This window comes from Aegilops tauschii, chromosome 5 (genome assembly GCF_002575655.3).
Source record: "Aegilops tauschii subsp. strangulata cultivar AL8/78 chromosome 5, Aet v6.0, whole genome shotgun sequence".
Taxonomy (NCBI): Eukaryota; Viridiplantae; Streptophyta; class Magnoliopsida; order Poales; family Poaceae; genus Aegilops; species Aegilops tauschii.
Window position 1 is genome coordinate 572,793,779 of NC_053039.3, and position 25,751 is coordinate 572,819,529.

Sequence of the window (25,751 nt, forward strand, 5' to 3'; positions counted from 1 at the left end):
GAATTCTGTTTTCAACGGTTGGTTGAAATGTGCTGTACTTTTAACAAACTGTAAATAGGCTGTAGTAAATTCCATTAGAATTCAAAAATGGGCTACACATTTTTACAAATCTCAAATGGGCTATAAGTTCTCTGCCACACACTTCTGGCCTTACTAAGTTGACGCGTCCCCTAAAAAACAGAGTTGACGCGTATGCAAGGCTTTGTCAACTTATAGTCAACACACGGTTCTAGCAGCAGTGGCCGTTGGATGTCCATCCAACGGATGCCGTGCTTCTTCTTCAATCTCGGATATTCTAGCTTCACCCGCCCAAAAAATGATTCCTCCCCCTGACATCTGAACGTACTAAGTTGACGTACCAAGGGCTTTGTCAACTTAGTCAATATAAACGATTCTAGCTGCAGTGACCGTACGATGTCCATCCAACGGTCGTCGTGCTTCTTCAACCTCTGGTCTTCTTGCTCCAGCCGCCCAAAGCAGCGCCGGTCGTGCCGCCTGCTCCTGCCTCCCGTGGCCGGCTGTGCTGCCGCGGAGGCCTCACCGCCCCCTACTACTCCCACCGCTGGCCAGGCAATCCCTCCACTCACCCACACCCCCTGTTATTCTGCGGCGACGGCAGCGCAGCCGAACCAGTGAACCCTCGTACTCCTCTCCGCGTGTGCATCCACTGCCGCGTCTTCCCCGGCTCCACGTCGTCCCCTTCCTAGGCCTCGCCGTCGTCCACCGCCCTGGTGCTCTCGGCGCGGCGTGGTCAACGTGGTCAAGGAACGACTTCCATCGGACGTGGACTGTACGTGGAGAGGCTGACAGCTGGGTCCACGGCAGCTGCAAGGAAGTGCCTCCTTATTACGCGCAAAATAATTATTCCTCCACCTGACAGCGGGGACCCACCGGACGGGCCACCGTATTTCGCGAAAAAAATGATTCGCCCCCTGACTGCTGGGACCCACGAGCTACATCTTCGCACGCAAGGAAGTGCGTCCGAAAAAAAAAGATTCGCCCCTTGACTGCTCGGACCCACCAGCTACATCTTCGCACGTAAGGAAGTGCGTTCGGAAAAAATAGATTCGCCCCCCAACTGCTGGGACCCACCAGCTACACCTTCGCATGCAAGGAAGTGCATTCGGGCAAAAAAAAACAATTCGCCCCCCTGACTGCTGGGACCCAGCAGCTACACCTTCGCATGCAAGGAAGTGCGTCCGGGCAAAACAAAAAACAAAACGATTCGCCCCCCTGACTGCTGGGACCCACCAGCTACATCTTCACAGGCAAGGAAGTGCCTGATAGTCGGGACCCACCTGGTCGAAGCGTACGTAGCGTTGTCATTCTGGTCGCGAACGTGTACGTACATACTGGTCGATGTAGAGGCGCGCATGTGTCGTAGTAGAGGCGCGCATGTGTCGTAGTAGAGGCGCGCACGTAGCATATACACGTACGTACAACGGCCAGGGTGCAAGAAAGAAAATACGCCTACTCGCGCATACGTACGACCTGGGCTCGTGTACATGGTTGGGGTCTATTAGACTAAGTATATATTAGATATACGTGTTGTAACATAACTGTATTTGTACGGTTCCCTCTTATAAATATATGACAGCCGTACCCACCAAGGATATCGAGCATTGTTCCAAACCCTAGTTTGTTTAACACGTAGGGCACCTGGACGGGGGCACCACGAGGGCCTGAAGCCGGCGGCGGCGCACCGTACGGAAGCCGCGCAGAGGCACCGTGGTTTACCTCCAGAGATCCATCACGGGGTGGCTGCGCTGGATCATAGGAGTTCGGAGCCAGGGCTGCATCACGAGGAAGCGACGCATCACGGGCGAGCGGCGATCGGGGTGCTGGCGGGTGCGATCCCGATGTGGCCGGACGGGCCTAGGCGAGCGGAGCGGACGCCATGAACGGCGATTCCGTCGCCAGGGTTGACGGAGGCGGCACGGCGGCGAAGGCCGATGCGGCGGCGGCAGAGGAAGCGGAAGCACGGCGCGGATCGAACGCGTCGTCTGATACCATGTTAAACAAACTAGGGTTTGGAACAATGCTCCGCGGTGCCCTATGAGTTGCCGTATGGCGCGCCCTACGTTGCCCCTGTGCCGTACGTCGCGCCGCCGCTGCCCTACGGTGTACCTCCTACGGCGCCCTACGGTCATCACCAACACTACCATCCGCCTCCATCGGCCGATGCGCTGATTCCATACAGTGCTTCCCCGACGTACGACTCGCAGCTCTCCGCACCGGTGGCTGAACCAGGACCTTTCCACTTTGCTCACCTGGTGACGGTGAAGCTCTCTCCTGACAACTACCTCCTATGGCGCGCTCAGGTGTTGCCGCTGATGCGTAGTCACTACCTTGAGGGGTATGTCGATGGTACGCTGCCGTGTCCCCCGGCCATGGTTCCGGTGCCCTCGGCCACTGGTGGCTCCGTCATGGTGTCCAACCCTGCTCATCGTCGGTGGATCACTCAGGATCAAGCTATTCTGGGTGCCATTCAGTCCTCGCTCACACCCTCCGTGGCCGGCATGGTGGTCTTTGCCGCGACGTCGAGGGATGCATGGGCCACGCTCGACTCCAGCTTTTCCTCGCAGTCGCTGGCCCGTTCCTCTGCCATTCGTACCCAGCTGGGTGAGGTCAAGAAAAATGACCTCTCCGTCACGGCCTTCTTCAACAAGGTCAAAAGTTTGGCTGATACACTGTCGTCTATTGGGAAGCCTCTTCGTGATGAGGAGTTTACTTCGTTCATTCTCAATGGGCTTGATGAGGACTATGATTCTCTTGTTGAAAACATTAATGGACGTGACAAACCGATGCCGCCTCGCGATCTCTATGCACGCCTTCTCAACACCGAACAGAGACTCGCTGCTCACCGCTCCGTTGGCGTCTACACAGAGGGCCCTTCTGCGAACGCTGCTCTCCGCTGGGGCGCCCGCGGTGCCAAGCAGAAGGCGCCGCCGACCTCAGGCAACCAGCCCCGTCCGTCCGCTCCACCTCCGACGGTTGGCCGCAAGCGGCTCCACTGCGAGGCATGTGGTGGTGGGGTTGAGTGTCAACTCTACGGCATCGAGGGGCACTTGGCGTCTCGCTGCCATCGTCGCTTTAAACGAGATTTTCTTGGCATTGGGAACAATGGGAAGGGCAATGAGAAGCAAGCTGCTCTCGCTACACCGGATCCCGGGTTCACTCCTTCATACTCGGTGGATCCTGCCTGGTACATGGATACGGGCGCTACGGACCATTTGACGAGTCAGCTTGACAAGCTGGCCACTCGCCAGCCCTACACCGGTCACGATCAGGTCCGCACGGCTAATGGATCAGGTATGCCCATCTCACATGTTGGTCAGGCATCTCTTCTTTCACGTACCACTAAAACCTTGCATCTGCTTGATGTCCTTCGTGTTCCCTCAGTCACACGTAGTTTACTCTCGGTTCCTAAATTAACTCGTGACAACAATGTGTTTGTTGGGTTTCACCCTTTCCATTTTTTTGTTAAGGACCGGGACACGAGGGACGTTCTTCTTAGTGGTCGAGCTCGCGACGGCTTATACGCACTTGATGTGCCATGAGTCTCTCAAGTTTTCAGTGGTGTTCGGGTGTCGTCGTCACAGTGGCACTCTCGCCTTGGCCACCCCGCTACTCCCATTGTGCGCCATGTGCTTCATCGCCATGATCTTCCTGTTGAGTCGAGTAATAAGGAGTTTCTAGTGTGTGATGCTTGTCAACAAGGCAAGAGTCATCAGTTGCCTTTTTCTGTATCAAGTCGTGTTGTCACGGCTCCTCTTGAACTTGTGTTTTTAGACGTGTGGGGCTATGCCCAAACTTCTGTTAGTGGTCACAACTATTATGTCAGTTTCATCGATGCTTTCAGTCGCTTTACTTGGATTTATCTTATTAAGCGCAAATCTGATGTGTTTCATGTCTTTATGCAATTTCAAGCACATGTTGAACGATTGCTTAAGCACAAAATTATCCATGTTCAGTCAGACTGGGGGGGTGAGTATCGTAACCTTAACACCTTCTTTCAGAAGCTTGGCATCTCACACCATGTGTCTTGTCCTCATACAAATCAGCAGAACGGTGCAGCTGAGCACAAACACCGTCACATAGTTGAAACTGGCCTGACACTTCTTGCACATGCCTCTGTCCCGTTTCGGTTCTGGAGCGATGCTTTTGTTACTGCCTGTTTTTTGATAAACAGGATTCCCACACGACGCCTTCACATGAAGTCTCCACTCGAAGTGTTGCTTAATGAAACTCCAGATTACTCCCTCCTCAAAGTGTTCGGCTGTGCGTGTTGGCCGCATCTTCGTCCGTACAATAAGCATAAACTTGAGTATCGATCTAAACAATGTGTGTTTCTTGGGTACAGTCCTCTCCACAAAGGTTACAAGTGTCTTCACATCCCGTCAAATCGTGTTTACATTTCTCGTGATGTTGTGTTCGATGAGACTGTCTTCCCGTTTTCCATGCTCACATCACCCACCGATACTCCCGTCACTGAGTTGCACTCTTTTCCAGTCTTGCCTGATCAATTTGTGGATGCTGCATATTCTCCTCTGTTGTTGCCTAACCATGGTGCAGGGACTGGACGAGGCGCTCGAATTGAGCTTCTGGATGATGATATGGCCACAACTGCGCCAGTTGCTGCTACGCCGGATGAGGCGCTCGACGAGGCTGCCCCCGCCACTACCCCGCTTGACCCCGGCGTCGATCACGCATGCATGCCCCATGCACGAGGATCCGACGGGGTGACCAAGTCGCCGGGGCCAGCGGCCTCGCTGTCGCCTGGGCCGGCCGAACCTGCGGAGCTGTCGGCCGGGCCGGCTGGACCCGCGGCGCTCTCCCCTGAGCCGGAGGCCTCGCAGGTCACCGAGTCTTCGTCGCCTGGTTCGTCGATGCCGATCACGCCCGGTCTGTCTTCGCCGACCCTGACCGTGCCACCGGATGCGCCTGACTCGCCCGCCGGTGCGTCCTCCTCGCCGCTGATGGATAGTGGCTCCTCTGGTATGCCAGCTCCAGCGCCACCTCCGCCTGTCGTCCTGCGTCCCCATACTCGCAGCAAAAGTGGCATCTTCCAACCGAAGAAGCGCACTGACGGCACTGTCGCGTGGCTTGCGGCCTGTGTGGCACATGCTGAGGCTGACCCTACGACTGAACCACGACATTTTCGAGCGGCGCTTGGCATCCCGCATTGGCGTGCTGCGATGGAGCAGGAGATTCGTGCTCTTCAAAGAAACAACACTTGGCGTCTTGTTCCACCTCCATCTGGTGTTAATATCATTGACTCTAAATGGGTATTCAAGGTGAAGAAACATGCTGATGGCTCCATTGAGAGGTACAAGGCACGCCTGGTTGCCAAGGGGTTCAAACAACGGTATGGCATTGATTATGAAGACACATTCAGTCCTGTTCAACCACCCCTCCACCGTCTACTGTTCATCCAACCCTCCACACCACAGGGTCCTATTCAACCACCCCTCCACGGGCACCCCTCCACCGTCTACAGTTCATCCAGCCCTCCACCACACCACGGGGTCCTGTTCATCCAGAGGCAACGCCACCGCTCACTGTTCATCCACCCCCCCTGCAACGCTCACTGTTCATCCAATTGATCGGCTTCAGTTAGCAGCAATAGCGAAGGAATCGCTTGATCGGGTTCAGTTAACAGCCATCGATCGATCGCTCGGGTTCAGTAACGCGAAGCCTGCAGTGCAATCACTCGGGTTCAGTTAGAGCCCAACGCCTCGCTCGGGTTCAGTTAGAACCAACGCCTCGCACACACGCGCGTACGTGTACGAGAGAAATGCGCATCGCTCGGCCCCCGACCTCCCACCGTAACCGGGAACTCCCCGAAATTTGCCTCCCCCTCGCTTCTACCACGGTTTTTTCCGTCATGGACGGCCCAAAGAATGTCATGCAGCTGCATCTCCGGCCCGCCCAGGACGAAAAGCCCATTTTCTATCATGATTTTTTGTCATAGAAGTAGGAGCCCACCACATCTATGATGATACCGGGTTTTGTCACATTTATCGTCATAGAAGTGTCATATGTATGACAGAAAAAAAAATCGTTCGGCCCAAAATGTCACGGATGTGTCTTTTTTTGGTAGTGATAAGAGGTGAGCTAGAGCACCCAAATGCCCTTCCTCGCCGGCCAGCAAAAAACAGAGCATTGTGGAGTGGTCTGCTCGCCGGCAATGGGGTATATATAGGCAACTCATTTGTCCCGGTTCGTGGCTGGAACCGGGACTAAAGGCCATCCTTCTGTCCCGGTTCCTTCCACGAACTGGGACCAATGGTTGTGGGCCAGGAGCGAGGCTCATTGGTCCCGGTTCGTGCCAAGAGCCGGGACAAATGGGCCCAGACGAACCGGGACCAATGCCCACGAGGCCCCGGCCGGCCTCCTGGGCTCACGAACCGGGACAAATGCCTCCATTGGTCCCGGTTCGTGGCAGAACCGGGACTAATGGGCTGGCCAGGCCCAAACGAAAGCCCCTTTTTCTACTAGTGATGGACAGTTGGATCTCCGATTGATGGCTCGGATTAACCACATGGGAATTGGTGGAAGGCTCTTTTTCGTATAGAGCAGTTAGTCAGTGATGTCTTCGTGAAATGTACAAAGCCTTACATGGACTCTATGTGGTCGAATTGGCCCATCCATCGGAGATATGAGGGCTCATGTAGTTTATCTATGTTTACCACCCTAAGAGGTGGTTCTGTTGTAGCCCCCCCCCCCCAACCCCACCACACACACACAAGAACACACCATACAACCTCTGAAAGAAGTTTCAGTAACTAGTTGCCGCGCATCGGTGATGATCCCTACTACTAGCTAGGGGGGGGGGGGGTTGTTACGATACAATCTATCCTTCATGTCTTCTGGATAAGTTAATTCGGATTGATGGTACGTAGAGATCATCCTCATCGTCATTGACATCATGAGTTGAGCTGCCAGACTACCAAAAGGAATCCTCCTATTTGACGCCATGCCCTTTATATGGACTGCCAGAGCATGGCCATTAGCTCTTGATTCTTTATGTTTTCGAAAAGAAATGTTTAATAGGTTTGAAGGAAAATATTGTCAAAAGTCGGTATTAAAAAAGGTAAAATCTATTATGAGGAGAATACAAAATATTTCACATATGTTAAATATGTATGTTCAAACTTGTGATATAAAATGTTCAACATGTATTAAAAATAGTCCCATATTAAAATAATTTCTTTATTTTTTTAAATTTTCATGTATCTTTTCAGGATAACTTCCCTGTTTTTTGAAGTTCACATACATACAAATATGCTCATATGTGGGCAAATAAATGTTCAACGCATATTTGAAAATATTCCGATCTTCAAATAATTAAATATGTATTAAAAATATCACAGATCTTTAAGAAATATTTATGCACATGTGGATAAATATTCATGTAATAAGAACTATGTTTAATCCAAAAAAACTAAAAGAACATAAACATAAATTGGAAAAAGGGAAAAAATTGAAAAAACGGATAGAAGAAATAAAAATAAGGAAAGTAAGAAATGAGAAAAAGCTGAAAATCGGAGGAAACGAAAAAAGCCAAAAACACACACAAAAGAAACCTAAGAAAATTCCTGAAAACGGGGGTGAACCCTGACATGTCCGGCTGAGACACCCTCAAACCCCCTTTTATTCTAAAAAAGGGATCAGCACTTCTCGTATAAATGGAATGGAATTTCTCAAATTTCACACAGGAGATCATCCTCAACAAGGCCTTGTGGGATGCTGTTATGTTAGGTGTTTATGAATCTGATTGGAAGGGGACTTAGACCCGATGGATTGGGATATATAAGCTTATTCTTCCAACTGGATTGAGTCAGGTTGGGTCCATTTTTTGGAGCCGTGTGCACATCCTCTCTAAAGTACTAATTGATGGGTAGCCATTGCAAAGGTCATTTCCATCTCGTCTAGTGATGCACCAGATGTGCTCCATTTATCGTTATCAGAGAGTTTTAGTGAGATATTTTTGCCACACGCGGGAGGGATGGGTGGGTTCGTTTGTGCTTCTTCATAGATTTTTTGTTTCAACATCTTCAAAACTAGATCCGACGTTGATAGTCATTGAAATTACAAAACGTTTTTACCGTTACATTACTTCAACATCTTCAAAACTAGATCCGACGTTGATAGGTTTCGAAGAACAATTTTTCGGATGAAAATTCATAGTGAACTAACATGTGCTTTCAAATTGTACTAACTCATGAAACCACGGAAAACTAACTTGTGCTCCCATGGGGGTGAAACACAATTGTGCTCCCCATAGGAGCACAACTATGCTTCCCAAGTAATCTAGTGTGTGCTTCCCATGGTGGGTGAAGCACACCCGTGCTTTCGCGTGAAGTACACCCGTGCTAGTAGTGGATCGGCCCACTATAGGCTTTTCGTCCTTTTGTTTTATTTTATTCTAATGCGAGGCTTTATTTTTTTATTTTCTTTTACTGTTTCTTACTTATGTTCGAAAATGCTCTAGAATATAGATATGTAAATGGATTTTTTTTATAAAAAAATTGCCCACCGCGTATTATAATTTTTTTGCGTGGTCTTAATTTTTTTTGGTAGATATCAGAAAAATGTTTGCGCAATTTAAATAATATGTTCACGTGTTTAAAAAATGTGCATGCCGTGTAAATAATTTGCTCGCCCAATTTTAAAGTTTTTGTGGGCCATTCAATTTCTGACATTAAAAAATGATAAGACGTTTGGTAGAAAATTATTTTCATGCATTTTAAAAAATGTTAATCATGTATCGAAAAATTTTGTGAGTACTCAAAAAATATTCGACGTGTAGATAAAAAATGTTTAACATGTACTTGAAAAGTATTCATCATGATTTAAAAATTCAAGCTATATTTTAAAACTGTTTCAGATGTAGTAAAAGTATATTCAATGTGTATATGAAGAATGTTCACTTTGTATTTGATAAATACTTAAAATTTATTCAAAAAAATATCTTCAAACATGTATTTGAATGAAAAATATCATGTATTTAAAAAATGTTCAACGTGTATCTGTATTTCTTATAAGTAAATGTACAATGTGTGTTAAAAAAGTTGATGTGTATTTTAGAAAATAAAAAACAGATAAACAAGAAATAAAGAAAACAAAGAAAACTTAACAAAAAACCATTTGAAATAGTAACGTAAAACATAGGAAAAAGATAGAAAAACACATGGAACCTTCCTAAAACCGGCCATAACCGGTGAAATGTTCTTTTCACCGGTGCAAAAACGTTTGCATAACCACTTGTGTAGGTCTTAATTGGGCCGGCCCATCATACAGATCGTCTATTGCAAGAAAAAACTTGCGGAGCAACTAACCAATGGTTACCATTTCTCAAAAAAAAACCTAACTAATGGTTACCCCTTCAGAGCTCCCGCAAGGGTCACTTTCTTGGTATTCAAGCGCATCAAGTGGTGCACCCCGCCGCCGCCAGTTGTTGCGTGCTGAGCGCTCCCTATAGATTGTGGTTTTAAAATTTTCTTACGTGTTTTCGGTTTTTTGGCTCACTGGTTTTGCCTGATTTTTCGTAGGTTTTGATCTTTTTTTTGCGAAGCGCATAGATGCTTCTTGGAAAGGAAAAAAAGTGCTTTCACGTGAAGCACAGATTCGCTTCTTTTGAAAAATCTGTGCTTCCACAAGAAGCACAGATTTGCTACCGCGAGAAACACAATTATGCTTTTTGAAAGAAAAATTGTGCTTCTCGAGAAGGAAAAAAAGTGAAAAACCGCAACTATGCTTCCGGGCTCTATATTTTTTATCATTACACATATTCTGATTGGCGGTTTTTTAGGGTTTTGTTTTTATACCATTTTTTGTATTTTTTGTTTCCTTTTTTTCTGGTTTCAGGTTTTTCTGGTATTTTCATGAAAAAAGTCAAAACCTATTAACATGGGATCTAGGTTCTAAGATCTAGACGCGAGAAATTCAGCGGTGAAGATGGTTCGGTATTCGTATGCACGATTCAAGAGATAAAACGTTTTGAATAAACGAATCTATAAAAAAAATCATAAACACCCAGGTTGCGACAAGCGGCAGACATGCAGTGCGCCAGTTGTCAGTGCGTGAGAAGATGGGGTGACTTTTTACAAAGGGTACCTCATAACTTGTCATTTGGCAAACTTGGTCTCACAATAGTCTTTTTTTAGGGGCTTGCCAACACTTCTATTGCTCATTATAAACATTCCTAGGGATACAAGCTGGGTCATGGGGATTAAGAAGCCATAGATGGCGACCCTGATCATGCAAAGAGGCATGTTTGGCAAGACTATGAGCTTCAAATTTTGAAGCTCGACCTTCGAAAGTAACAACTTTTAAAATAGCTAGACCTAAGAATAAACTCCTTAATGATGGGCAAGTAAGAGCCCCCTGAACCACCTTTTATATTCTCCACTATTTGGTTGCAATCACGTGGAATAACCACCTTGGCCATCATAAAATCCTTCATCAATTAAAGCCCATAAAAAGAAAATTAAGGAGTGTCTCCATGAAGCCAAATAACGCCAAAAATTGACAATGATCATCTGGGCTCATCTTTCGGTCGTCACGCACATTAGTCCAAATATAGCTCTCGCGGCCTTGTACATGGCAAGGCCGGCCCATGAGATGAGAAAGCCAGTGCAGTGTAGGCAGGCCTAATGCTGCTAAGTAGGGTATCCATGTGGACCGATTGAATGGGTGTACCAAATTCCTTAGACACTAAAGTAGTCTATGTGCCTATTAGTTTCTCGTGGACGATAACCCTATTTCACACGTGTTGCGTCAAGTAAACGACCTAACGGACAGGGGCTCGACCGTTAGAACAAAGTGGGCTGGCCCATTTAATGTAACACAATATTTTGGTCTTAGGACCTTTCTGACAGATTCTATCTGGACTTTTATCGCTTTTCTTTTTTCTGTTTTTTCTGTAACGTATTTCCTAGTTTTAATTTGTATTTTATTTCCCTGTTTCTGTGCCTTCTTGTTTCGTTTAATTTTATTTTTTTCATAATCCACATATTTCAATAAATGTTCAAAATGTTTAAAAAATGTTCAAATTTTCAAAAAGTGTTCACTTTTCAAGAAATGTTTCAAATTTTAAATGCAAATTTGTGCATTTTGCAAGTTTTTAGTTTTCAGAAACATTCAGAATTCAAAAAATATTCACGTCTTATTTATTTAAAATCTTCAAAAAAAATTCAGAACAAATTTCAAAAACTCTCTAGAGTTTCAAAATTTTGTTCACTTTCGTAAATATGTTCATATTTTCCAAAATAGATAATTTTTCAACAATTGTTCGAATTTCTAATTTTTTTCAAAGTACAAAAGCTTTAAAGAATGTTTGAAATTAAGAAAATTCACTTTTTTGGTAAATTTTTTAAATGTTTTGATAAAATTGTTCTCATTTTCAGAAAATATTATCAACTGAAAAAATTGGATTAAAATGTATTTTTGCATAAACATATTCACACCTTTTTGTACGTTTGCTACAGTGTTGTTCATTACTGCAGTGTCGCTCCCTTGCGTCGGTTTGGTTCCTGTGAATGGCCGGGCCCATAGGACTGATAACATGTGTATCGTGCGTCCAATAGGAGGTCCTGTTTTTCTTCCCCTTTTCTTTGCCATTGACAACGAGGCCTCCAACATGACGAAGAAACCCACTCTGGCCTAAATGGGTCAGAAGTGTAGAAGCACATTTAGATAAATACCCAGAAACTATATTTTTACAATATAGTTTTAAGATGTAGTATTGAAATATTTTTTTCAAAGCATATACATTTTAAAATGTTCATTTTAAATTAGTTTTTTTTCAGTTTGTGTTTAAAAATTGTTCAGTATGTACTTAAAAGATGTTCACCATATATAAAAATATTTTATTCGTATATTAAAAAAAGTTTCACTTTGTGTTTAAAAATATTCATTGTACGTTTAAAAATATATACACTATATAGAGAAAAGGTTCACCGTATATTAAAAAATGTTCATTGTAAATTACAAAAATGTTTAACATATATTGGAAAAAGTTCCCCATGTTTTTGGATTTTTTTCATATATTGAAAAATGTATATTTATAAATGAATATGAATTAAAAAGGGAAAACAAACAGAAAAATAAGCAAAACCCGAAGAGAACCGGTAGAAAAAACAGAGAAAAGGAAAAAATCACATTGAACTTCTTGAATATTCACAAGACCCCGCAAAAAACAAAGGAACGGTGCACGACTGCAAAAAAAAAAAACACCTCCAAGAATCTTCACAAAGCCCCCACGTACGAAACAGCAGGAAACCAGCAGGCGTCGTAACAGCCATTTGACGCCTGCGGGCGTCAAATAGGATCTGGCATTGGCAAAGGCAGCCCTCTTGTCTTCATAATTCGTACTTTCGCGTATGACTCGTGTAAAAATGGAAAATAAAAAGTATGGGCTCATGAAATCATTGGTGAGTACCCATACTTAACGGCTGCTTTATTTGGTGTGATCGATGGATGTATGAACACATTCAGGAGGGCTCAGGTCAGTGCACGCGAAATATCAACATGGTGCAAATCAGGTACCTCACCACTTTCAAAACAAAAGAGAAAACTTAGCTCCTCAATAATTGAGCCAGAATGGCTGCCTGTTGTATGACACTCAAACTAGGGCTGAACCAAAAGCTCGTGGCTTGCGAGTTTAATGAGCGTTTGATAGCTCGGCTTGTAGCTCGGTTCTTAATGAATAGAGCCATCACTGATTTCAACTTGTTAAGCTTAACAATATAGCTAACGAGTTTCACGAGCAGCTCATTAAACTCGTTAGTACAACACACCACACATTTTTGCCTTACATGACAACATTTTATAGCACCTCAGACCATCTATTCAATCTAATCAACCCAAGCGAGCACATAGGAGGCAGCAAACTAGTGCACCTCCTCTTGTAGTCATCATCTTCCTTCTTAAAAAACACACCAACACACTCATCTCATAGGCCGTAACATAACATTGTCTGTTTACTAGCGCTCGCGAGTACTCAAGAGCTTAACGAGCTTAAAACGAACAGAGCCGAGTAGGATTTTCTGCTCGTTAAGCTTAATGAGCACTTGCTTAACGAGCCGAGCAGCTCGTTAATCCACCCTACTCCCAACACATGAAACAAGCAAGCACATCAAAGATGGTTTCACGACATCTCACTGTATATATGCGCTCTACTCTTCTTCAGACATCATTATGGGAAGAATATGATAATGAATAATTCAGCACAAAACCGATGCATAATAACACAGAGGCAACTCTCCTGCATGATTCAAAAAAATAAAATAAAGCAAGTAATGAATACATTCGTTTGCGAAGCAGCTGCCAATCCAAACCATCCCCCAATTACCTTTTTTTGCATTGATGGAGAAATCAAGGAAAAGGACCAACATCTAATCATACTCAATTGTTAGGAGAGCACATCACTTTTATCCATGACTGTTTCTGGATTGCGAAACTCACACGTGATTTTCATTTGGTACGGTTAGGATGATGACAACGGCTGACTGACTTAGCTTGCTGGGAGAATGTCGTACCAAAGGACCGAATACTGTTCCTTGTCCAGGAGGATAAGAAGATTACAAATTAATAGAATAGAAGCTCAAGCAGGCCACCCACAAAAGGAGTGATCTCAGTTGCCACTTGCTGCATACATCATGTTTTTCTTTTTTTCAGTAGACTGATTGCTTTCGGTAATAATCCTACTAAGACTTAAGTGTGTTTTGCATTCTGGATAGTTGATGCTGATCTCTGTTGAACACCTGTATTGTCTTCTGCCAGATTACCTTTGTACATGATGTTGCCCCAAGTAGCTTATTTTTTTCAAAAAGGAGGATTACCCACGGCCTCTGCATCAGCATGATGCACACAACCATCTTTATTAATTATTCATCAGAGTCTCACAAAATTAATACAAGGATTACCCCGAAGCCCCCTTCTAGGCGAACAAAGTCGCTACACCTACACCGATACAGATGTGCCGTGTCCGCATAACAGACACAATCTAATCTAGAGGTCTTAATACCATCCGGTCTAGGCGTCCTATAACATGCACCACTTGCGAACGCTGAAGGATCCGCCGCCGCCATCTTCCGCCATCCCGTTTTCAAGAGGAATCACTGCATAAATCTTGACAGTCCCATCTACCGTCGATGTCATCATGACACCAGACAACAGCACTAGCTTGCGCGCGTCGACCAAACCGCGTCCAACTCTGAGGCTCCACCAGTCCACGCCGCCGAGACCCACCGTCTTCAATGCGGTTGATGTAACACCGCTCCACCTGTTGGCCTCTCCAGTGAATCACTGCTCCAAGACGATGCCCCCAGGAGGGAGAATGCAAAGTCTCCGTCATCACCCGATCCGGGAGACCCAGACCTAGGGTTTCCCCCGTAACAGCTACCACCTGGAGGAACAGAAGCACACCATCTACAACTGCCGATGCACCCAAGCGGTGCCCACCGCCACATAGAGCTCACGATGATGCCTTGAAGAAGGACATGACGCCAAGAGCGCTGTCACCGCCTTAGGGTTTTCACCCGAGAGACCATGAGGTAGGAAAAGGTAGGGTGGATCCGAACAACGTCTGCAAGAAGAAAAACGGCACCCTCAGGTGTCGTCGTCGTCGCGGCCAACATGATCCGACCTGGGAATTATCCCAATCCGAATCCCCACCTCCCGCTCCATCCCAACCCGGTAACCGGCTATCAGCGCGACCATGTCTGGTAAGACGGAGTGCACGCAAAATGGGTTGGAGGAAGAAGCAGCTCGACGCCATTGGCCAACCCGCCGGTGAATCTTCGGCCACCCGGTTCGATCCCAAGCAGCCCTCCGGCCCGGCGCGCCATTGGACAGGGAGGCCATCCTAGGGGCCGCCGCTCCTAATCCAGGGCCCTCCGTCCTAGATCAGGAAGGGCTGCACCAGTCCTGACGCCAAGGCCACCGCTGGGACGCCCGCCCGCCACCACACCGTCGTTGTCCATCCGGGCGCCATGGTCCAGATTGGTGCCGCCACGATTTCACACCCTCGAGATGAGGCATCCCGCGCCACCTGTAGACCCGAGAGGGGAGGTAGTACCTCCGCCGCCGCCGTCAGACGCAGGGCTTTGCCCAGCGTCGACCACCGGCGGCGGCGGAGGGGGGGAGGGGAAGGTGGGGAGGACTGGCGGCTAGGGCTAGCGCCCCTCGGTCGCCCGCACGGGAGGCGACGGAGGGTGAGTAGGGGAGGGGAGAGGCGGCCGCGATCTGTTGACGGCAGCGGCTCGCGAGGGGAGGAGGAGTTCGCCTATTGCTATGTGATGTCGAAGCGCCCCAAGTAGCTTATTAAGTACCAAATTTAGTTTCTCGAAAGAAAGGGTACCAAAATCAGGAGTTTGACAAGTACTAGTGATTGTCTCACCTAATCCGAGTGCCCAACAAACTTATTTACGACTAGTAGTGAATAGTTAACAACAGGTGCTGGGTGCATGCGAATTAAGAACAACATATTAAGAATAGGAGAACTGACAGGGGGTATCTTATTAGCACTGCATAGCTCATAGCAATTCAAAACTATTATTACATTCCTTCGAATAACGATGCCAGAAAACATAAACCTTGTCATAAAAAAAGATGGACCAAGCCGGAGGCACTTGCTAAGTTTGAGCCAATATCTACATAATCTAGTCTAGTACATCATTGAGAAATCTACAACAGCTGTTAGCTAGTGTCTTGACCTCCACTAGTAGTCCAACACTGGAAAAATAATGTTCCACCCATCCTTGCTGTAACTTAGGGTCATGTTGTATTATCTGGATTTCCAAAACATACATGTCACTTGTCACGTCTCAATTTCCCATAGCACCCATATATGTCAAATCAACTGATGGAATGATACCGACCGAACACTTTGTTTAGGACCACTAAGCTATGTACTGAGAGTTCGTGTGTGCGTACTGATTCAAAGTCAGCTCCAGTGCACATCAGTCTGACGAATAAGAACATATTTCGTATTGTACTGATTCAAAGTCAGCTCCAGTGCACATCAATCTGACAAATAGGAATAAATTTCATATTCACGATGTCAACAATATGAATATTTTTTATACAAGTGGGGTGTTGCGTGCAAGGATACATACCAATGTCACTCAGATACCATATATGGTACTAGCCTGAAACCTCAAGACTAACTTTTGTTCACTTATACAATTATTCACCCAAGTAATGATGAAATTATTTAGCGGCCATGAAGCTGTTGATGGCTAAGAACTAATGGTTCGACCACCATCGATGCAAATGACTTGGCCGGTGATGTAAGAAGCTGCCGGCATACACAAAAATGACACTGCCGAGGCGATCTCCACCGGCTTGCCACTCCGTCCCAACGGGGTCTTTGAGTTCTCTTGCTTCATGTACTCTGGATCTACCTATCAATCCACAACAACCACTTGTTATCCACATTTAGTTAGAAAAAAATATACGAAAACTTGCTGGCAGTGTAGTATGCGAAAATAAAAGTTGATAATTTCTTGGATGAGGGCCAGTGTTTGGATGGCGTCCTCATCCGTTCGCGCCTGGCCTTACCATGCCTAGAAACTGCCTGAACAATGTTTGGCTGGAGTCCACACGAGCAGAAGCTAGCCTGGCCTGGTGACCACAAAACCTTGATTAGCCTGGCCCATGACCCGGCTACTTTATTAGCCTGGCTCAGGCACAAGGAACCGGTCGCCTGGAGGCAGCCTGGCTACAAGTCGTACTTTATTCAGCGGGTTTCTCTCGTGGGTTAGCTCAGAACTAAATGCTTTTTGCAGTAAACTTTTTTCAGGCCAGGTATGCAACCAAACAGCCCATGCCAGACCAGGCATACAATTTTCAGTTTCCAGGCTATGTCCAGGCACCACTTTTTATCAGGCACAGAAGCCAGGACGCGTACCAAACAGGCCCTCAATCTCATATCATAGCGAAAAATGCACTAGTGCCTGCTTCAATCAATTAAGATCTAGATATTTTACACATGATTTGAAATGTTGGAATCTTTTTCCCTCCCCATGTGAAGTGAACTTATTTATCTCATAAATACCTACCAAATCCGGTTTAAAATTCATGTGCTTTTATTTAAACAAGAAGGAAGTACGCTAGGCGATTGCTTACATCTTTAATCATATCCGTTGTGACAAATCCTGGGGCGACGCCATTCACACGAATCTTGTTAGGGGCCCACTCGGTGGCCAAATTCCTTGTAAGCTGGCTCAACGCGCCTACATAATAAAGGAGAAAGATAACCATGGAGAGAGAGACGGATCCCACATAATTTTAGCTAGGTATGAAATAAACTTTCGACATTAACAGAAACGGTGGACTGATTTTGATTTTTTGGACGATACAGTAGTAATAGAAAACATAGTTAAGACTCCATTTCAAGCGAAACTGTAACTTGTAGCATGTAAAAATTTAAATTCCATTATATATACTACTTTACTAGCTTAGATGCACAATAGTATATTACATATATGTTGCCAATTAAGTACTCCCGCCGTCGGGAAATATGTAGGTACCTTTTGTGATAGCATAAACGGTGGAGCCTGCGAAGGCAATTGAGCCTCCAATGGAGGACACGTTGATGATGCTGCCTCCTCCAGCAATAGAAGCGTGTATGAGAAGAGGGCGTGCAAGTTGACTTAGATGGAAGCTTGCCTCCAAATTGGTGGTCATCAGATTCGAGAAGTCCTCCGCCGTACATTCAGCAGCGGGCTTGAACAATAATTGCCCTGCATTGTTCACCTGCATTACATATACAGAGCTAGCAATTAATAAAATCCTTCACTTGGTTGTATGCTCACCCCATATAGAGGCTTAGGCCGTGGTGGTAAGAAAAGGTCCTACTCAATAAGAGCTCGCAGTATTGGGTGTTAGCACAACTTACTAGTATGTCGAGCTTGCCGTCGAAAGTTTGTCGGACCGTCTCCATAAGCTTCTCCCTCTGGGCGCGCACCGAGACATCACAGACAGAGACGGTGACCCGCAGGTTCTTCTCCTCCCATCGCCGGCGGCACTCCTCCAGCTCCGCCGCGTTCCGGGAGCAGGTGTGCACCCTCGCCCCAAACCCAGCAAGCTCCTCCACGATGGCATGTCTAGTCGAGGACAAATTGAGATGACGGATCGCGTACACATATAAATACAATACTAGGTTATTACTAGCTGCGGTCGTAGAACTAAGAGCAAGAGCTTGTGTGGATAAATATACCCTATCCCTTTGCTGCCGCCGGTGACGAGCGCCGTGGCGCCTGCCAGGCTCCACCTCTCCTCCCTGCTACCGCAGCCAGCCACTGCCATCTCTCTCTCCCTCTCTGCCGCTCGCTCCGATGAGAGAAATGTCTATTGGTTGTTGGCAAAACTTGGCATTCTGCTACATGTATGTGGGTTTCCTTTATAGCCGGCCCAAGACATGAAGGCACCCCACAAATCAAAACATAGCAAATTAAACGAGCCGTTTGATAAGGACAGATCTTGACCATTGACCGATTCAGTTTCAGGGTGTTAAACGTGGTGTTATCCTCTCACGTGTTCTGTACATAACGCAGCAGGTTATTGATAAGGTTTGATCTTGATTGGCTTTTTTTGATTGTTTTGCTTCTTGGTTAGCCAGTCTGATTCTCTAATCATATGATGACGCAGCTTCCGTACCGATGGGTACCGCACGCTTACCCTATGATCATCGTATGATTCCAGTGTTGGAATAAGTAGCAAATTTTCCAATGAATTAATCAAGATTATTATGATGCCAGTCGTACTAGCAGTATTAATCTCATGTTGCGAACTAATTATACGAATGTGTACTAGACACAGGGCATACGTACATATCTATGTGTTTCACAGGTACTGCGAATGCATGAACAGTAAAAAGACTAATAGTTCATGTTGAGTATTATGATTATTAGGAAAGATATGATAGCGTAGAATTTTATATTCTACCTTTTTTTTACTTCAAGTTGGTCATTGTACACCCTTAAATATATGTCCACGAAGCTCAAGCAATAAACATCAATTCCACCAATTTATCTCTATTCCCTTTTTACGTGGTATCAGAGCCAATAACTCTTGAGTTCAAGACCTAGCCGTCGCAATTAAATTGCAGCCCATTTTCGATCCAGGTTTAGGCCCGAGGGAGCTACACATGAGTGGGAGTGTTGACGTATAAATGTATTGCCTAGTCTTTTTCATTAGGTCGGTCTTTTAGTTGCATTGGCTAGCGCATGCACTTCTACAGTTCATACCATCCCATCGGGAAGGTTGGCTAATGTGGCAGCGGCAATTCTCTTTCTAGCATCCTCATTGTTACTCATGGCGAGGTTGGTCAATTAATCGAAGTAGTCGGAAGTTGTGGAGACACATGGTTAGAGATGACCACTGACGCACCGAGAGCTCCCTGGTCGAAACTACTAAATCATCGACCCTGAGAGAACGTCAGAATGTCAGCAACCCCGTGCACCAAGAGGTTGACATCAACTACCCACCAGCCAGAAAGGAGGCGGCTGATAAGTGGAGCCCACCACTTAGGCAATCGACGTGGCCTCGGAAGCCCAACCCAAAGACCACTAGCCAAGGTGGGTGTGACTCGGTCCGATAAGAGGAGCACACACTACTAGGAAAAAAAACACACAGATACTTATCAGTAGCGCATGTTAAAACAAAGTGCTACTGCTACGTAACAGTAGCGCGGGACGAAGCAGCATGCTACTGCTACCCAAATAGCAGTAGCGCTTCCCTCATAAACCGTGCTGCTACTATGACTGTTCTAACCGTTGCTGCCAGGCTTGGTATAGTAGTAGCACCCTTTTAGAATCCGCTCTACTGCTAACAAAATAGTAGCAGCACGTTTTAAGGCGACAGTGCTGCAACTAACAAAAGGAAAAGAAAAGGAAAATTAAAGAAAAAGAAAAAAAATGAAAGCAATAGCAGCAACAGGTTTTGATGAAAGCGCTATAGCTACTTTAGCTATAGTGCGTTTTCACTAACAAGCGTTATAGCTAACTTATTTATAGCAGCAGCGCGTTCTTCCAAAAAGAGCTATAGCTAAGTAGCTATAGCGCTTGTTGGGTACAAGCGCTACTACTAAGTTTGACTTGCCCCTACGCGGGTGTCCCTCCTTCCCCCAATTCCCCATTCTTCTCGCATCTTCCCAACCTCTCCCTCGCCGCCCCTGCTCCCTCGTCGCCCTGCCTCCGTCACCGTCACCGGAGCCGCGCGCCATCGCCGCCACCGGAGCCACACACCCTTGGAGCCACCCTCGGCCGCTCCTCGCCACCCCTGCCTCCCTCGACGCCCCTGCCTCACTCTCTGTACACCATCAGGGGCCAGAAGGTGGACTGAAATAACCCAACATATGGGCTGTTATATGACAATAATGAAAACAAACATGTTTGCGATTTTTTAGGTGTTAAAAGCAGAAAAAGCAAATCCGTATTTAATTTGTAGGTTCTGAAGGTGTTACAAAATGCACGGACAGAAATATAACCTGTAGGGAAGTAAAATAATGAAGTTTCACTTGATAATATAATCAAACCACCTATATTTCTCTATGCGAACTTCATTTTCCAAATCTATCAATAAATACATAAATAATAAGAAGAAAACATGTAGGATTACCCATTGATTATACGTACAGGCATCTTACAAAAAAAAATCTAGATCCTGTGGAACCTGATACTAAACACCTTATCTTTTGGGTCCATGAAAAGAGAATAACAAACAGTCTAAAACCAATCTATATTTGACGCTAAATTTATTTGGGACTATACATGCTAAATGCTATGTTGGCCCACATTCTCAATACTATATACCTGCTATACCTAAACTACTTCTCAACCCATCAGTTTGATGCCCTAATATCAACCCATGATATCCCTTTTTTTTTCTAAAGCTTATAAGATGGAAAAAACATAGTGTGTTTCAGGGAAAGCCTACCAATTGACCAAGAAGGTGCATATTCTTGCGGATTATTTATATCGAGCAAATCACTGTGAAACGACTGCATAGAGGACTAACCTATCTCAGAAAAGCAGGTAATGCAAAAATGACTAATTGCCTCAGCAACAATGCAGGATATTCCATCAACATCCTGTTTCCTTGACCTGCATCTGAAATTTCCAACTGTACAGCAGCCGTAGCTAAAAGAATATGCAATGAGCAGAGAGCTACTGAAGAATTGAATTGAAACAGAAGATTAGCTGCACATGGAAATATCAATTCCAGCAGGCCCCATGATGATCTCTGTGCGCGGTGCGACCAAGTTCTCGAATCAGCGATGCTCCTCTGCAGCCTGTGCCCTTTCGCAAGGGAAGTTTGGCACCTGATCTGCCGCAAATCCCAGGTCTGACGGCCAAGATTCCAGATCTTCAGAGTTTGATGGCATCTTGGTAGAAGTTTTTTTGCTTCTTGTCCTAGGAGGTATGCAGTAATGGAGTCGTATGCTACTTGGCATAGACCTTGATCCACTCCAGGTTGCTTCTCTCGTTGAGGAAAACCTCATGTTGCCCAATTAGCCACTTGCAAACACGCACAGTTTTAGCCCATGTGTGCAGCCATTGTTCTTCTTTAGCGACTCGTCTTTTTATTTTGGACACAGGAAAGAAAATGAGTATTGACAACAACCTCTGAAATCTTGAAGCACATATACATACTAAGGCCCTCCTGAAATCTGCATCTTATTTTTGTAACTAAGCATGCAGCCAATACATTTTAATAGTGCACACGATACACATACCCTTGCCGTCTCTCACACTTGATGCTCACATCGTGTAACTTCTCACAAAGATCTCTACCTCTAACAATTTCATCACTTCTAATCAGTGGGCTGCAGCATATGATCAGTGCAACGTAATGGAATTCAAGACTGTTGCATAAATTTCTCCAACAAATCCATCCTGCATCCCTGATAGAACAAAAGCTTTGCTTCAGTAGGAATATTTTGTCAAGAAAACAACATAACTGCAAGAAAGGAAGTTAACGCCCTGACACAAAAAAATCAGTACAACGTAATAACCTGAGGTAGGCTATTTCAATTGAATAGGATCCACCAAACACTGATTGGAAATTTGGAACGATAGTAATGGAATCCGGAGAGTTCAGATAAAGAGTTATTGGTTTCAGCGGCTGTATACAAAGCCAATTAGGTAACCTCAAAATTAGTGTCATGCCCTAGCAGATATTGGATAGAAAGGAGCCAAGCAGTATGTCTCCCGTCGGAAGAAGGATAGGAAAAAGGCTTTGCAAGAGCATCAGTGCAGTACCTCCGTGGGAATAGGAAGAACGCCCACTGCTCCATGCTTAATCGCACAGCATGAATCACCATTCATGGAATTGGAAAATGAATTACCCGCAGCTCGAGCAGAACTGCTCCGAAAGTCATTTTAAGAGCATATTAGGAAAAGAAAGAAATTGAATCTTGCCTTTGCTTGGTGGATTGTGCCACCGGAATCATCACTGATCAAATCATCAAAGTATATTTGGATAGAGGAGAACATCTACCACTTGTCGCTCGATCGCGCCGCAGAAAGAGATTTTGATTGACTATTTATTGATATTGCCAGATCGTTAGCAGATGCACATGAAAAAAAGATCGTGGGCATAGCGATGAGGGAGATTAGAGCCTGAGTACGTGCGAGAGCAAAAGGTCAAAAATTAGTAATCGACGCTGGGGCTCGCAATTTTCCTTATTACCTCTGCTGGGCGAGGAGGAAGATAGGAGAGATCGGCATCTAACGATAGGAGATTAGGCATGAGTTGAGGGGGAAGGAGTCTGGCGATGTGTTTTTGTTTTTTCTCTTTCAAAATCAATTGGGAGAGTCCATGAAACATGCGCGTGACTTAGCAGTCAAATGGATACGTGCGTGGCTCTCAAGAAAGGACGTTCCTTAGTTTTTTTTTGAGAAATCGCTGTTCGCCAGATAGGACGGATTGGATCGAGTCAAGTTGTTTTTATGCACAGATATGAGGTCGTGTCCTTTCCGGTCGTGTCAGGTTGCTTTTACTTTTTGGGCGCCTTCAGCGCCGCGCAACGGAACTGACGCCCGCAGCAACCGCTGGATGGGCCGGCCCACGATCGCGCAAGGCGCAAACGCGAAAAAAGACCGCCAAAAATACCTCGCAACTGGAATTCAATCTCGCAACCTCGCGCTTCCACACGGAGAGGCTACCCATTGGACCAGCTTACTGCTATCGAATATTCACACGTGCAGTATTTAAAGAAAAGAAATGTAGACACGCAATTTATTGCGCATTACACTGTAGCTTTTATATTTTCTAACTATTTGAAAACATGTTCACATATTATAGATGAAGCTCATGAGCATGCAGAATTTTTTTCACCAAATTGAAAATTTTCATGTATTAAAAAAAAGTTCACGAATTCAAAAGAAGTTCATCGATATTTTAATAAAGTTCAGAGAATTTGAAAAAAGTTCATTGATTTGAAAAAACTTCATCGAATTTTGAAAAAGTTCATCTAAATTGAAAGAAGTTCATCGATTTTGAAAAAAGTTCATTGAGTTGAAAAAACTTCATTGATTTTGAAAAAAAGTTCATTGATTTGAAAAAAGTTCATCGAATTTTAAAAAAGTTCATCTAAATTGAAAAACAATTCATCGATTTTGAGGAAAAGTTCAAAAAATTGTAAAAAGCTAATAAAATTTGAAAAATAAGTTCCTTGATTTTAAAAAAGGTTCATAAATTTGAAAAAAAAGTTCATGAGTTTTGAAAAATGCAGTTCACGGATTTAGAAAATAAGTTCATCTATTTCAAGAAAACAAAAGAGATGGAGATCTTGGTTTAGCAGCGGCTGCCTGTCCTTTTCTTTCGTGAAAGGTGGACTGACGGGGTGGGGGCTTGCTGTCTACTTGGCGAGCCTTCACTGCCCCCAATTACGATTTTAGAAAAGGAAAGAGAAAAAGGGAAAAAAGGAAAAAAGGAAATAGAGGAATGTAGAAATGGATGAAAACATTTATGTCATCACAACTGCTGCGGTGGTCGAGTTGGTTACTCGTCTCTATGTGATGACCCGCGACGCTGGTTCGAATCACAGACCGCGTGTCATTATTTGCAGTTTATCTTGTGTGTTTAGAAAACAGGAAAAAAAATGCAATATGGGCCGGCCCGACTAAGAAAAAAGGTAGCTGCTGCAGGCGCCGGTTAGCGAAAAAAGGTACAAGTCGATGATGGCTGCTATGCAAAATCAATGTGCAGTCAATTTGGTTATTCCTTTGTACTAGATAGTTGCATGCATGGCAATGGAGTATAAATATTCTAGTGCATTAGCCCGTGATTTATGTGCTCATATTAATATGATTGCCTAAACAAATGTTTATCAAATCATGTCCTTGATTTACCTACCTAAATTAATTTTAGTATTTTATTTGGTAAGAACTTATTGCCTTACCACATAAAACATAATTTTATTTTGTAACTCAATAAAATGTGGGATGGTTAAGACGGTTTGTAAGAAAAGGCGATGGAATTTTTTTGTTCCGCCACAAGAAACTTCCTTCGTGACTAGGATTTCCTCTAGCCTTACAGCCAAGGAGGCGCAATGGATCCCGGCCCTTGCCGGTGGGAGGGCTCCTACTCCCCGTCTCGGCAGTGCATCTAACATCATTGGAGGACATGTGGTGGTACTTCCCCGGCGGATCTTGTCAGATTCAGTCGGAGTTTGTCTTTGATGGATCTGCATGGATCCGGTCTTCTTCGTTCTTTTGTGTTCTTCTGTCTACAGGTTGGATCCTTCATATCTACGTTTTCGTTCATCTGTGACACTTGATGTTCTGATGCACTGGTTCTTTGGGGGCCTTAGAACGAAGAATTCCCACATGTATACTATAAGATGGTTTGTCAGGCTCCGGTGAAGGAGCAGTGATGACTGGGACGTGTATTCGGCGAGCTGTTGTTGTTGCAGTCGTTGGTAGGTGGTTTACGAACATGGATGGAATTTCCATTCTTTCTTGTGTTCTTTGTACTGCCATGATGTTTAATGAATAGATCGGAAGTACCCCCTCCACCCCCCATTGAAATAAAATAGAAAAGCCGATGAAAAAAGATATAGGAGGAAAACATCAAAATGGAGAGATGGGGTGTATGTAAGGATATACCAAACTATTTTTCTTGTAGTAAATGGAACATTATGTCGTTTTAAGTAGTGGAGATAGAGATTAGTCCATTTTGAGTTGACCTGGGCTGTTAGGTTAGCTTCTGTTAAAAAATAAACTATGGATGAGGTTGGCGGAAATAGACAATGGGTCTCAGGTCCCATTGCACCTGAATTGGAAAAAGAAATTAAAAAAATATCAAAAATAGTCAAACATTCCTGAAACTTTTTTGTATCAATCATGACTGAGCATAATACTTGCGTGAAATGTTTTGCTAGGGAATGACTACCATGGTATTCCATAAGAAAAAAAATCAATGCTATAAAAAAGTTACTATTCAGATTTTTTGGACTTGTGGTTCTTTTATCACAGAATACCACAAGGGTCATTCCTCCGCGAAACTTTTCACACAAGTATTATGCTTGGACTTGTTAGTTACAAAAAAGATTCAATTTTTTTTGACTTTTTTTATTTTTCTAAAATTGATTTCCCAATGCAGGTACATTGGCCCGCATGTTCCAAAAGTCCATGCAGTTGGGTACTAGAATGTACTTCCTGTTAGGCTAGCAAGTAAACAAAAAGTTGTGCTTTATATAATGGGCAGTTTCACATTTATGAAGAAGTGCA

At 44.8% G+C, this 25,751-nt stretch overlaps 2 protein-coding genes across 3 annotated transcripts; one reads left to right on the forward strand and one right to left on the reverse strand.

The window, feature by feature from the left end:
• Positions 1–1,897: 1,897 nt before the first annotated feature.
• Positions 1,898–7,796, forward strand: LOC141023208 (uncharacterized). The gene is made up of 4 exons (XM_073499552.1): positions 1,898–1,948; positions 2,028–3,312; positions 4,576–5,402; positions 7,722–7,796. The coding sequence occupies exons 1-4, from the start codon at positions 1,898–1,900 to the stop codon at positions 7,794–7,796; spliced, it is 2,238 nt and encodes a 745-aa protein (XP_073355653.1).
• An 8,254-nt stretch (positions 7,797–16,050) lies between these two features.
• LOC109780820 (noroxomaritidine/norcraugsodine reductase) lies at positions 16,051–18,528 on the reverse strand. Of its 2 annotated transcripts, XM_045229391.2 has the most exons (6): positions 18,233–18,528; positions 17,912–18,119; positions 17,544–17,769; positions 17,140–17,246; positions 16,573–16,635; positions 16,051–16,415 (listed from the first exon to the last, which is right to left on the reverse strand). In XM_045229391.2, the coding sequence occupies exons 1-6, from the start codon at positions 18,319–18,321 to the stop codon at positions 16,251–16,253; spliced, it is 858 nt and encodes a 285-aa protein (XP_045085326.1). In that variant the 5' UTR covers positions 18,322–18,528; the 3' UTR covers positions 16,051–16,250. The 2 variants fall into 2 exon arrangements, with proteins under 2 accessions (XP_045085326.1, XP_020194993.1); XM_020339404.3 differs by lacking the exon at positions 16,573–16,635 and having other exon boundaries at positions 16,055–16,415.
• Positions 18,529–25,751: the final 7,223 nt, after the last annotated feature.

Excerpts from the sequence above, each read along its gene's own strand:
- LOC109780820 (XM_045229391.2), bottom strand. The coding sequence starts at position 18,321 with ATGGCAGTGGCTGGCTGCGGTAGCAGGGAGGAGAGGTGGAGCCTGGCA. Across the intron at positions 18,120-18,232 it reads GGCGGCAGCAAAGGGATAGG|ACATGCCATCGTGGAGGAGC; the intron begins GTATATTTATCC and ends GTCCTCGACTAG. Across the intron at positions 17,770-17,911 it reads ACGGCAAGCTCGACATACTA|GTGAACAATGCAGGGCAATT; the intron begins GTAAGTTGTGCT and ends TATGTAATGCAG.
- LOC141023208 (XM_073499552.1), top strand. The coding sequence starts at position 1,898 with ATGAACGGCGATTCCGTCGCCAGGGTTGACGGAGGCGGCACGGCGGCG. Across the intron at positions 3,313-4,575 it reads CCGCACGGCTAATGGATCAG|GGACTGGACGAGGCGCTCGA; the intron begins GTATGCCCATCT and ends ACCATGGTGCAG. Across the intron at positions 5,403-7,721 it reads ATGAAGACACATTCAGTCCT|GAGATCATCCTCAACAAGGC; the intron begins GTTCAACCACCC and ends AATTTCACACAG.